The following is a 12,823-nucleotide window of genomic DNA, read 5'->3' as shown; positions in this document are numbered from 1 at the left end:
AAAAGAATGTGTGTTTTAAGATTTGACCGGATGATCCGGATCTGATTCACCGGTTCAACAAACTCCTTTTTTTTCATTAATCTGAATTATATTAAACTATATTTAATTAATATATTAAATATGGTATTAATAAAAACGTGAAGATTGCAATCTGCAAAGTAAACTTGCCATACATTACTCCTGACTATCATCCAACCGCAATGCGCCACGTCACTCCTAAAAATATTTTCCACTGAAACATCATCGTATCAAATGCTTTATCTTTCTTTCACCATCGTGCAATCTGCTTTCATGTTTATGCCATCGACAAGCTGAAGCCTTAGAATCTCCGAAAGGATACCTTGTTTCTCAAGTCATGGGACAAGTCTTAGACAAATTTCATGGTAAGCCTTGTTTTGATTTACATTCCATTAAAAAGGTGCTCTTTATTTTTTTTTTTTCACCGGTAGGCTGCTTTTTAAAAGAATAAATTATATGGAAACGAAACAGAGAAGATCTTACCTTTTGTTTTCTATAAAAATTTTGATTTCCAATTTCTATTGTTTTACAAGTGAGGGCCAAATTAATTTTTATTGATCACTTTGAAGAGATGGGTATCAAGAATTGTTCTGGGTAGATGTTCATGTTGGCTGGAAATGTTGTTTACTATTGTAAGTATTGAGTTTGAATAAGTGTTTTTTCATGGTTTCGGTGTGCATTTGATAGTTTCATGCTTGTTTTTTTTTTTTTTTGGCAGGGAAGGAATGGAGAAAGAGACAGATTCGAAGAATCAGTGATAGGGTTTTTGAGCGTGTCAAAAATCAGGCAGCAAGACGTAATCTAACGTTTGAAGATCTGTATATTGCTGTCTTGCTGGTGTATAAGTGAGGAATTTTGTTTCATTAATTTCCATATTGTTTATCTTTTTATCAAAATTTAATGATCTTCAAATTATTCCTTCTATAGTGATATTAATAAGCGTTTGCCTGGGCCTCACATTGATCCACCCTCTAAGGACCAAATCAGATCAATAATGAAGGTATTCTGCAATGGAAAAAAAAAACTCTCTTTTCGTGTATATATATACACACACTATAGTTTGCTGCACTGAAAATGTTTTGAGGATTCATTGTCTCCTATGCAGGAATGTGACTTGAACCTTGATGGAGAAATCGACAACAATGAATTTTTGAAATTCATTCAGAGGCTTACGCCCGACACCATTTCTGTTGTTAGTCGGGGACTGCTTGTCGCTTTGGTTGCCGCTCCAACCGTAGCTATGGCAGCAAAGAAGGCGACTGAGGGCGTTCCTGGTGTTGGCAGAATGGTGCAGAAGGTACCCAATTCGATTTATGCATCCCTTGTGACCGTCGCAACCGTTTGGATTCAAACATCGTGTGAAGAGATTGGAGATTGATGAGTAGAGCGTTTTTCAATTCAAAAATTATGTCTATCGTAGATGAGATAAGTTTATTGTTCAGTTTGTATAGAATAATGTCATGAAAGTTTGCTTAATAATCAGAAGTAAATCTCTTGAACTTCATTGTAGAAGGCTTTGTTAACGTATGATATTTGTTTCCTCATTTCTCCCCAACTTAACCTTCTTTGTTCATTCTTGTCTGTGCCATCGAAACTTCCCCATTGCATTTCAGGGAAATCCTTTTTGGAAATGGCGAATTTATGTGTTAAAGATGGTTGAGATCCAGCATTCTTTCTTTTCAATAAAGCCTGTTGATGGACATTATGATACATTGTAATTAGTTTTTAGGAACAGGAAATGTTCAAGTCTCACTCCATCACATTGCATGTTGCATTAAAAAAATAATAGACAGGAAATCTTTCAGAAGAGTTTCAATGGAAAATTTCAGGACTCATTCTTCTTGTTGGTGACAAATAATAAGACTTCAACCCTAGGAAAAACCCTGAACTTCAAAATTACAACCGGGGATGATATAAGGCAGCAAATCCAAGTCATGGAAGCTGAAACCGGCATAGGCCAAGTGCAATCAATGAGAATTCAGCTTTTCTAGCTTAGCTTTTGCCTGATCCAGTTGTTCTGTCATTTATTAACCAACAAAGAAGGAAAAAACCATCACTAGAGCTGTATAATTCTGAAGAAATGATCATGCAGTAAGAAAAAGATTTCTTACTTTCCTCGGACGATGTTGCTTTCTGAACAGTTTTGCGGTAAAACAAATTCCCATTTTTCTGATAGGCAGTCTGCAATTAAGGGGAAAACAGACTATCTTGAATGTACTCAGAAGTCGAAAGCGCCTGTTTATGCTACTTTTTTTCTTTTCAGGGTGCAGGGTTGCATTATTTTACTGTATATTGAGAAGAATCTAGTTCAGAAAATTTCGGTTTAATGATGACAACTAGACCTACATGGGATCTTTGAATCATACATGTTCTAATTGTAATAGACCTAGCAGCGTACATACTGGACCCTCGTACAAAATAAGTGTCCTGATTCCAAGGGGATCTTCACTTGATTTTCAAACTCAATTCCTATGTGCAGTACCTACACACACTCGTTTAATTCAAAGAATTAACAATTGGAGAAGTTAATGATCCATCTATTTTGAATCAACGTAACAACCCTCCAATCTTGTAACTTTCCAGCATTCTTTGGCTATCTCAAGCCTGATCTGGTGCAGAGCACACAGAGCAGTAACATTCGCTTAGTTAACTTCATAATTAACATTGGAAACATTACGATCCGAGGTATTTCCTAATGCCAGATTGCATCATCAGCACTAACTAAAAATTCCCACCCACATACTGCCTAAAAAAAGGGAAATCTACTCCCCGTTCTGTAGCAGGCGTTCGATAGAAGGTAATGCTAGGTAGTAGACAAAGAAGCAATCAGTTCTCATTCAAAGTTAGATATGCTTGATTGTCTTGAATTTTCTAAGACGTTCTATATGAACCGATACACAAACATCATTAATCACGGTGTCACATTCAGAAAGAACTATTTTCGGTTACCTATAGCATCGTAAATTCGTAATTAAACACAGGCAACATCAAGAACTCCACAATAACACATAAATCCCCCATGTCCCTACCACCCAGGAAAACCCTAAATTAACATAAATCCTTGTAAAAACACATCTAAATCAGCTACCTATGGTGATGACCCTAACCATCTATATCTAAATTAACATAAATCCTGGTAAAAACACACCTAAATCAGCTACCTATGGTGATAACCCTAACCATCTATATCAACACAACCCTACAAGTGATACGAACATAAATAAATATCAAAACTCAAACTAAGTTTTCCATCAACCAGGGGTAATGGAAAAGGCAGCTTAGCCAGCTTCAATTAATCTAGTTAGTTCAGAGTATAAAAGTAATACCATGAGAATTCTTAGTGTCAATCAGACATTCTAACCATTTGAAACTCCAGATTGATCTAAGAACAAAAGTATTAAACTTTGGATAAAAAACGTAAAAATAACAAGAGGGTAATTGTTGAATTTCATTAGAAAGTACCCTCGAAGAAGATAGACTGCCAAGCTCTGCTATGGCCACTTCATGGGTTCTTATCTGACACCCAAAAGAAAAAAAAATCCCATGAATATAAAAGCATGAAGGAAAGTAAAAGGAAAAGACAAGGAGAAAAAAAAACCCTGCTTGGTTAATTCGAGCTTGGGGTCCGTAGAAGCAGGGGAGGACGATGAAGCTGAAGCCATGGGTTTGTTTGACTCGATGTTATTAAGAACCAGTGAAGTGTGATTCTCGGATACAAAACGACTTATAAATCTAAGTCCGACACGTCCATGGGCCGTAGCCCTGAACAGAACTTTAGGCTCAAATCCAGCTTAATCCAATTTAAGCCTTTTTTCATATAAAAATTGTATTTTTTATTTTATTTTGTAGTTCGTTCTTTTTAATCTTTTATTTTCAGATGTAAATTTGATGCTGTTTTTTAAGTTAATGTTTTTTTTTAATTTTTTTTATTTGATTTTTTTCTTTTTATTGTTTGTTATACACAATCATTCATATAGGACGTATTTAAATTGTAATAAAATAAATGGTCTAAGTATAGTTATTGTTATATTTATTTTCAGTATAAATTACACAAACTGTCACTAATATTTGAATAAGTTTATTTTTTTCATCGAAGTTTTAATAATAATAAAATGGCCACTAACATTATCGATTTGTAACAAAATGGTTAATAACTTAATATTAAAAAAAAGATTAATATTTAATTTTACTCCTAAACTACTGTTAAAACATCAAATATATAGGTCCTTAAACAGTGATATTATATCTATTTTACCCACAAAAATTTAGTTTTTTCCAAACACCCCATCACCTCCACTATACTTAGAAATTAATTTTCAGTTTTTTTCCGAAAAGCTTTCTAATTTACAACAATGGTAGAGTCTCTTTTAAAGACAGAATGTCTTTAAAACTACTTTAGTATTTGCATATTAGTGATTCTGTACTATATATTTACAACACCACTACAATAAACTGTCAAATTTCCTTGTGATAGCAGGCCACCTTTTAGCTCAAGGACCTCATTGCCTTCGCCATGGAAAAAAATATTCATGTCATAAACGATGAAGTTTTTTCAGGAACCGTCTTCCACTCTCCTGGTTTCATAAGCATTATAGAGCAATAAACCTTAACCTTGAGAACACAAATATATGGAATAACATTCATATCAGCCTTTCCAAGGATCTAGGTTTACAAGGGTTTCGTGTTTTAAATTCGGGATTTATTCCAACAATGAAACAGTTGTTAGTGTGACAACTGAAATGTCGAGTTTTAAAGTCGTTTCGTCCAAACTCGGTACCTGCTCTTCAACCAATGATTGGCTTTTGCAAGAGCTTTTAAAGGACAAATTGCAACAATGGCTAACAGATGATTGGCTTCTAAGAGAGCTTTTAATTAATTTCTGAATACGGTAAAGGTGGTGAGGTGTTTGGAAAGAACTGAAAATTAAAAAAAAAAGTTGGGATAAATTTGATATAAAATCATTGTTTAAGAGTTTATTTGATGTTTTACCAGTAGATTAAATATTAACATTTTTTAATGTTTACACGTAATCAATTTAACTGTGGTGACGGTAAAGTGATGATTTTGTTATAAATTGATGATATTAATGATCATTTTTTTATAAATCGATAATATTATTGACTATTTTTTTTTACTTTTGAAATTTCAGTGAGAAAAATGAAAAATTACTTAAACATTGGTGACTATTTATATAATTTACCTTTATTTTTATGTTAATGTTGTCGGTGTAATCACCAATGTGATGTTAATGTGTAGGTATATATATATTTGTTAGGTATGGCTCATAAATATACCAGTAATGGGTTACGGATTATGTGGGTTGGGGGCGCAGCCCCCGCGGTACGGTACATGGTTGATTTTGTAATTATGTACCAGGGTTTTCTATTATAAATAGAGATGTAACATAGACCTAAAAAATCATTGAATAAAACTTCTAGCGCCGCCTAGGCACCAAGGACGTAAGCACATTGCCGAACCTCGTAAAATTCTCGTGTTCTTTTGTTTTCTTTACCCGTTTTCGTCAATAATTGGTATCAGATGTCAGGAGCAAAATTCGAAGTCGCGAAATTCGATAGTCAGGGTAACTTCGGATTATGGCAAACGAGGGTGAATGATCTATTGGCGCAGCAAGGGATCTTGAAGGCTTTGCGACCTACAAAGCCGGTGTCGATGGATGAGGAATATTGGGAAGAATTACAGCAGCGAGCGGCAGGAACCATACGATTATGCTTGGCAGACGAGGTCATGTATCACGTCATGCATCTATCGTCTCTAGACAAAATTTGGAGGAAGTTGGAAAGTCAGTTTATGTCCAAATCCTTAACGACAAAACTGTATCTGAAGCAGCGGCTGTATGGACTGAAGATGCAGGACGATCACGATTTGGCGCAACACGTGAATATCTTCAATCAAATCGTTTCTGATCTGGCTCGGCTTGATGTGAAAATTGAGGATGAAGACAGAGCGATGATTCTGTTGTGTTCGTTGCCTCCCTCTTACGAACACATGGTGACTACTCTTACATATGGGAAAGAGACTATCAACGTTGAGGAGATTACTGCAGCCTTGTTGGCTCACAACCAGCGGAAGCAGAATACAGGGGAAAGCTCTCAAGCCGATAGCTTATATGTTAAGGGTAATCGAGATCGTGGACGGAAGCCAGAGAAGGCAGGGTCCGGGAAGCGGAATTCCATATCCAAATCCAGGGATAAGAAGACGATTCACTGTTACAAGTGCAAGGAGGCGGGACATATGAAGCGAGACTGTCCGAAGTTGAAAAAACAGACTGATGAGAAGCATAATGGCTCATCCAAGTCTGTGAACGTGGTCGAGGATGATAATTCTGATTGCAGTAAGGGTGATATGCTTTCTATTTCAACGACACAATTGACGGATGCTTGGATTCTTGATTCTGGATGTTCTTATCACATCACGCCAAATAGGGAATGGTTTTTTGACATACAGGCCGTTAATTCTGGTTCGGTTTATTTGGGTGATGATCGATGTTGCAATATTGTTGGTATTGGTGATGTCAGAATTAAGATGCACGATGGCTCCGTTCGGACGTTGAGTGGTGTTCGACATATCCCAGACTTGAAGAAGAATTTGATTTCCTTGGGCACTTTGCACAAGAATGGTTTTATCCCTAAGGCTGACGAGGATAGGGAAACCATTCGGATTGTTAAAGGAGCATTGACTGTGATGAAAGGCAAGATGACTGCAGTGAATATCTACAGATTGTTAGGGAGTACCGTTGCAGGTTGAGTTCACTCTATTGAGTCTTGTGATGATACGACAAAATTGTGGCATATGCGCATTGCTCATCTTAGTGAACGTGGTATGGCAGAATTACACAAGAGAAACTTGTTGCATGGTGTCAAAAGCTGTAAGCTCGATTTTTGCAAGTATTGTGTTCTTGGTAAACAGACTAAAGTCCGTTTTAAGACTGCGAAGCACACAACTCAAGGGATTCTTGATTATGTGCATTCTGATGTATAGGGGCCTTCCACGACATCGTCTTTGGGTGGATCTAGGTACTATGTTACTTTTATTGATGATTTTTCACGGAAAGTTTGGGTGTATTTTTTGAAACAGAAATCTGAAGTTTTTGAGAAGTTCAAGCTGTGGAAAGCTGAGGTAGAAAACCAAACAGATGAAAAATCAGTGTTTGCGGTCTGACAATGGTACGGAGTACACAGATCACAGATCCTACAATTTTAAGGAGCATGGGTTCAGAGGCATTTTACAGTGCACAAGACACCACAACAGAATGGTGTTGCAGAACGAATGAACATGTCGTTGAATGAAAGAGCCAGATGTTTGGTTGAATGCGGGGCTTCCCAACACTTCTGGGCTGAGGCTGTTAACATGGCGTGTTACCTTATCAACAGATCGCCAAGGGCATCGCTGGCTGGGAAAGTTGCAGAAGAGGTATGGCTGTCATGATGTTAGTTTTGATAACTTACGGATTTTTGGTTATCCTGCTTATGTGCATGTACATGCTGATGAGAGATCCAAACTTGATGCAAAATCGAAGGAGTGCATTTTCTGGGTTACAAGAAAGGTGTCAAAGGATTCAAGTTCTGGGATCCAGTTGCGAAGAAAGTTGTGATTAGTAGAAATGCCTTTTTTTGAACAGTCCATGTTGCAGCATAAGCAAGACACGACAGTGGTGGATTTCGAGCAGTTTCCAGTTGAGAAACCAGAAACTTCTCAACCGACTTCTGTGGTTCCACTACGGATGATTTGCAGGATTATAGTCTCGCCAGAGACAGGGTGAGACGGACTATAAAGCCTCCGAACAGATTGGGTTTTGAAGACTTTGTATCTTTGCACTTATTGTTAGCAGTGATGATCCGGTACTTTTCATGATGCCGTTGTAGTCAGGAAACGACAAGTGGATGGCAGCCATGGTTGAGGAGATAGAGTCTTTGAATCAAATCGCACGGGTTAGTCTCCGAGGGTAAAAGCCGATTGGTTGCAAATGGGTATGAGAAACCAGTGTCTATGTTAAGAGCCTTGATGATGGTTCTTTTATTTTTCTATTACTCTATGTTGATGATATGTTGATTGTTGCGAAGAACATGGATGATGTTATTGGTTTGAAAACTTTATTGAGTCAGGAATTTGATATGAAAGATTTAGGTGCTGCAAAGAAAATTCTTGGAATGGAAATTTGCAGGGACAGAGACTCAAGGAAACTGAGGCTATCTCAACGGGGTTATGTTGAGAAAATGCTAGAAAGGTTTGCGATGAGCAGCGCGAAACCAGTTAGCACTCCATTGGCGAATCACTTTAAGCTCTCATCAGAATAGTGCCCTAAGATAGATAAGGAAGCTGAAGATATGGCAAAGGTTCCGTATTCTAATACTGTTGGCTACTTGATGTATACGATGGTATGTACTCGTCCTGATTTAACTCATATTGTTAGTCAAGTTTGTAAGTACATGTCTAAACCTGGTAAGCAACATTGGGAAGCAGTCAAGTGGATCTTTCGGTACTTAAAGGGTACTGTGGGACATGGAATTATTTTTGGGAGTCAGCGGGATAATCCTTTGGTTGTAGGATATGTTGATTCAGACTATGTATGTGACTTGGAGATCTACGATAGGGTATGTCTTTACTCTTGGTGGAGGGCTTATTTGTTGGAAGTCTACTGTTCAATCTGTTGTGGCTCTATCTACAACTGAAGCTGAGTACATGGCAGTGGCTGAAGCTACAAAAGAAGCTTTATGGCTTACTGGTTTAGTGAAGGAGTTGGGTGTTCAACAAGGTGAAGTTCAGTTGCTTTGTGATAATCAAAGTGCTATTCACTTGGCTAAGAATCAGGTGTATCGTGCTAGGACTAAACATATTGATGTAAGGTTCCACAAGATCTGAGAGTTGGTTGCATCTGGAGAGGTTTTGTTTTAGAAGGTACATACTGATGAGAATGCCGCTGATATGTTCACCAAGCCAGTTACGACAGACAAGTTCAAGCATTGGTTGGACTTGTTGAATGTTTCGAGTTGTTAAAGAATCAAGGTAACCCAACCCACATTGAAGTTTCCAAGGGGTAGGATATTCGCCAAGGTGGAGATTTGTTAGGTATGGCTCATAAAATACCAGTAATGGGTTACGAATTATGTGGGTTGGGGGTGCGGGGGCGCAGGCCCCGCGGTACAGTACATGGTTGATTTTGTAATTATGTACCAGGGTTTTCTATTTATAAATAGAGATATAACCTAGACCTAAAAAATCATTGAATAAAACTTCTAGCGCCGCCTAGGCACCGAGGACGTAAGCACATTGCCGAACCTCGTAAAATTCTCGTGTTCTTTTGTTTTCTTTACCCGTTTTCGTCAACATATATATATTATTTTTCAAGTTATTTAGTTAATTTATTTTTTATTTTTTAGGATCTTATTTTTATTATTTAATAAATAATTTATACTTTTGGATGATTTTAATAGAAATGATTGATTAATGTAATTAATTACTTTAATTTTATAAAATTTTTATTAATATTATATTTTTATTGTATTTTAACTCTATCCCTTCAATAAAACTAACTCTTGTTATTAGTTAAAAATAGTATATTACCGAAGAGTTTTGTTATTTACTTGATATCCAGGGATGTACCTAGGCGGTAGGTGAAAGCGGTCGCTCCTATAAATTTAAAATTATCATATATTTTAAAAAATATATATGTATTTTTTTTATTAAATAATTGTTTTTGCCTTTTAAAATTTTATAAGTTCAAATTTACCCCTTAAAATTTTATAAGTTTAAGTTTACCTCTCTTAATATAATATCTTGCGTCCGTCCTTGTTGATATCGATAGTTAGCTCCCGCTTGAAGATCAGTTTCCACTGTTGCATGATGTTCTTAAGCTGCACAAAAGAGAAAAATACAAAAAATATTGATGGACCAACAGCAAGTAACTTACGGTTGCCAGAATCAAGATGAACTAGTCATCAAAATTATTTATCGAAATTATTTTACATCTTTTCTTATATTGTCATCAAAATTAGCTAAGAACGTAAACATTTATATTTTTTTAGTATTTATTAACAGTGATGTAGAGTTTCGAGCAAGTTCAACCCAAACTTATTAAGAAAATTAAAAAATATTTCACTACTCGATACAGTCCATAAAAATGTCTGCTTAGAAGTTATCTTTAAAGAAATTTTAAAAAAAATGCTACGTGCAAACATTTTCAAGTCATTACAAGGTGTAGAGAAGTGTTTTTTTTTTGCTATCGTCCTGACAAAAGGGATATATATAATTATACCTGCAGGAATATATATATTGATTACATGGGCATCCTAGTATTACCATTGGGTATCATGTTGTTAACCTGGTGGTGGTTATTGTTGTTGATCAGATGAACCTCCTGAGGCAGAAGATGGTACTTAATACCAAGAACCTCGAACATCTTTTTCAATTCAAACACCAGCTCCGATCTCCGACCGCTCTTTTCGCCGTAGTTTTGGTGGTTCATCGTGTGCTGAACAAAAAGAACCAGCTTCATCTTATCCATGTTCTCAATCTCCTTGAATATCAGTACGTGTTTTGTGTTGAAAGTAAACAAAAACGGCTGAATTATTTGGTTCAACTAGTGGGGCGGCTAGTGGTCAAATTTGGCCACCAAATTGATAAAAAAAAATAGATGGCCTATTTTCTCATAGTGAAATTCTTCTACCGTTTCCCGTGGTTTTTACCCTAAATTTTTAGGGGTTTCTACGTAAATTTTGTTTCTCTTTTATCTTCATTTTTATTTTCTCAAATTATTAGTTGCGATTTTGCTCTATCCGATAGCCGTCTTCCACAACAATTGGTACCAGAGCTAGATTAGAGTGTGTAATATATGCTTATTGTCTTTGTGGTTGCCACCAAAAGGTGGATCCTCCAACATAAGAAAATAAGAAGTTATTACCCATTCTTTGAAGGTTCCAGAGAACTATTCACGATAGTGAAATAGTGGGAGCTATCCGTAGAAGAAGCTATGGCAACGAAATTTGATATTGAAAAATTCAATGGGAGAAATTTCTCATTGTGGAAATTGAAGATGAATGTCATCCTAAGGAAAGACGGGTGTCTAGCTGCTATCAATGAAAGGCCCGTGGATTTCGCAGATGACATCAAATGGAACGAGATGGACGGGAATGCTATGGCAAACTTTCATCTAGAATTAGCAGATGAAGTATTGTCAAGCATCGAGGAGAAGAAGACAGCTAAGGAGATATGAGATCATCTCACCAAATTGTACGAGGCCACATCGTTGCATAATAAAATTTTCCTTAAGATGAAATTGTACACTCTCCGTATGTCAGAATCTACTTCAGTGACGGAGCACTTAAATACACTGAACACCTTATTTTCTCAGCTTACATCCTTAAGCTGTAAAATAGGAGAACAAGAACGTGTTGAACTCCTACTTCAAAGTCTACCGGATTCGTACGATCAACTCATCATCAACTTGACAAACAATAATGTCATCAGTCTAGTCTTCGATGACGTTGCAGTTGCTGTTCTACAAGAAGAAAATCGGTGCAAGAACAAGGAAGATAGACAAGTAAATATGCAACAACCAGAAGCGTTGACAATGATGAGAGGGAGATCAACAGAACGTGGCCAAAACAGCAGTTATAAACATGGTAGATCGAAGTCGAGGAGCAAGAAGAATTTAAAGTGCTACCACTGTGGAAAGAAGGGTCACTTGAAGAAGGATTGTTGGAGTCTAAATAAAAACTTCAATTCACAAGGCAATACCGCAAACAGTTCAGATGATGGAGATGCTCTATGTTGTGAAGCGTCAACCACCGTGGAAGGAAGAAAACGATTTGCAGATATATGGCTCATTGATTCGGGAGCAACATATCAGATGACCTCAAGAAGAAAATGGTTCCATCATTATGAACCAGTCTCAGGAGGATCTGTGTATAGTTGCAATGATCATGCCTTAGAAATCATTGGCGTGGGAACCATCAAATTGAAGATGTATGATGGAACAATTAAAGTTGTTCGAGATGTGCGGCACGTGAAAGGTCTGAAGAAAATTTTATTATCCTACGGATTGTTGGATAATAATGCTAGCAAGATTGAAACACGGAAAGGAATCATGAAGGTGTTCCGTGGAGCGCTTGTGGCGCTGAAAGGTAAAAAGATAGCTGCAAACTTGTACATGCTGAAGGGAGAGACATTGGTAGAAGCAGAAGCCTCTGTTGCCTTATGTAGTTCAGATTCTGCGATGCTATGACATAAGAAACTTGGACACATGTCAGAACAAGGAATGAAAGTCCTTGTGGAGCAAAAGCTACTTCTAGGCTTAACAAAGGTATCATTTACTTTGTGTGAGCATTGCATAACAAGTAAGCAGCACCGGTTGAAATTCAACACATCAAATTCTAGAGGAAAAAGTGTTCTAGAATTTGTTCACTCTGACGTATGGCAAGCACCAGTAACATCCCTAGGTGGAGCAAAATACATTGTCTCATTTATTGATGACTACTCCAGGAGATGTTGGGTGCACCCTATTAAGAAGAAGTCAGACGTGTTTTCAACTTTCAAAAACTTTAAAGCGCGGGTGGAACTTGATTCTGGAAATAAGATCAAGTGTTTCAGAACAGATAATGGAGGAGAATACACAAGCGAAGAATTTGATGACTTTTGCAGGAAAGAATACATCAAAAGACAGTTCACAGTGGCGAACTCTCCTCAACAAAATGGAGTAGCAGAGCGGATGAACTGAACCTTGTTAGAAAGAACAAGAGCAATGTTGAGGGATGCAGGCATAGAAAAATCATTCTGGGCAGAAGCAGTC

The 12,823-nt window shown here is 37.0% G+C and overlaps 1 protein-coding gene across 1 annotated transcript; it reads left to right on the top strand.

The window, feature by feature from the left end:
• The first annotated feature begins 310 nt into the window (after positions 1-310).
• On the top strand, positions 311-1,401 carry LOC120153799. The gene is made up of 4 exons (XM_039165673.1): positions 311-383; positions 737-863; positions 946-1,018; positions 1,124-1,401. The coding sequence occupies exons 1-4, from the start codon at positions 356-358 to the stop codon at positions 1,394-1,396; spliced, it is 501 nt and encodes a 166-aa protein (XP_039021604.1). The 5' UTR covers positions 311-355; the 3' UTR covers positions 1,397-1,401.
• The last annotated feature ends 11,422 nt before the right edge of the window (positions 1,402-12,823 follow it).

Source organism: Hibiscus syriacus, unplaced genomic scaffold (genome assembly GCF_006381635.1).
Source record: "Hibiscus syriacus cultivar Baekdansim isolate YM2019G1 unplaced genomic scaffold, ASM638163v2 tig00111105_pilon, whole genome shotgun sequence".
Taxonomy (NCBI): domain Eukaryota; kingdom Viridiplantae; phylum Streptophyta; class Magnoliopsida; order Malvales; family Malvaceae; genus Hibiscus; species Hibiscus syriacus.
This window is presented reverse-complemented; position numbering and strand designations above follow the sequence as displayed.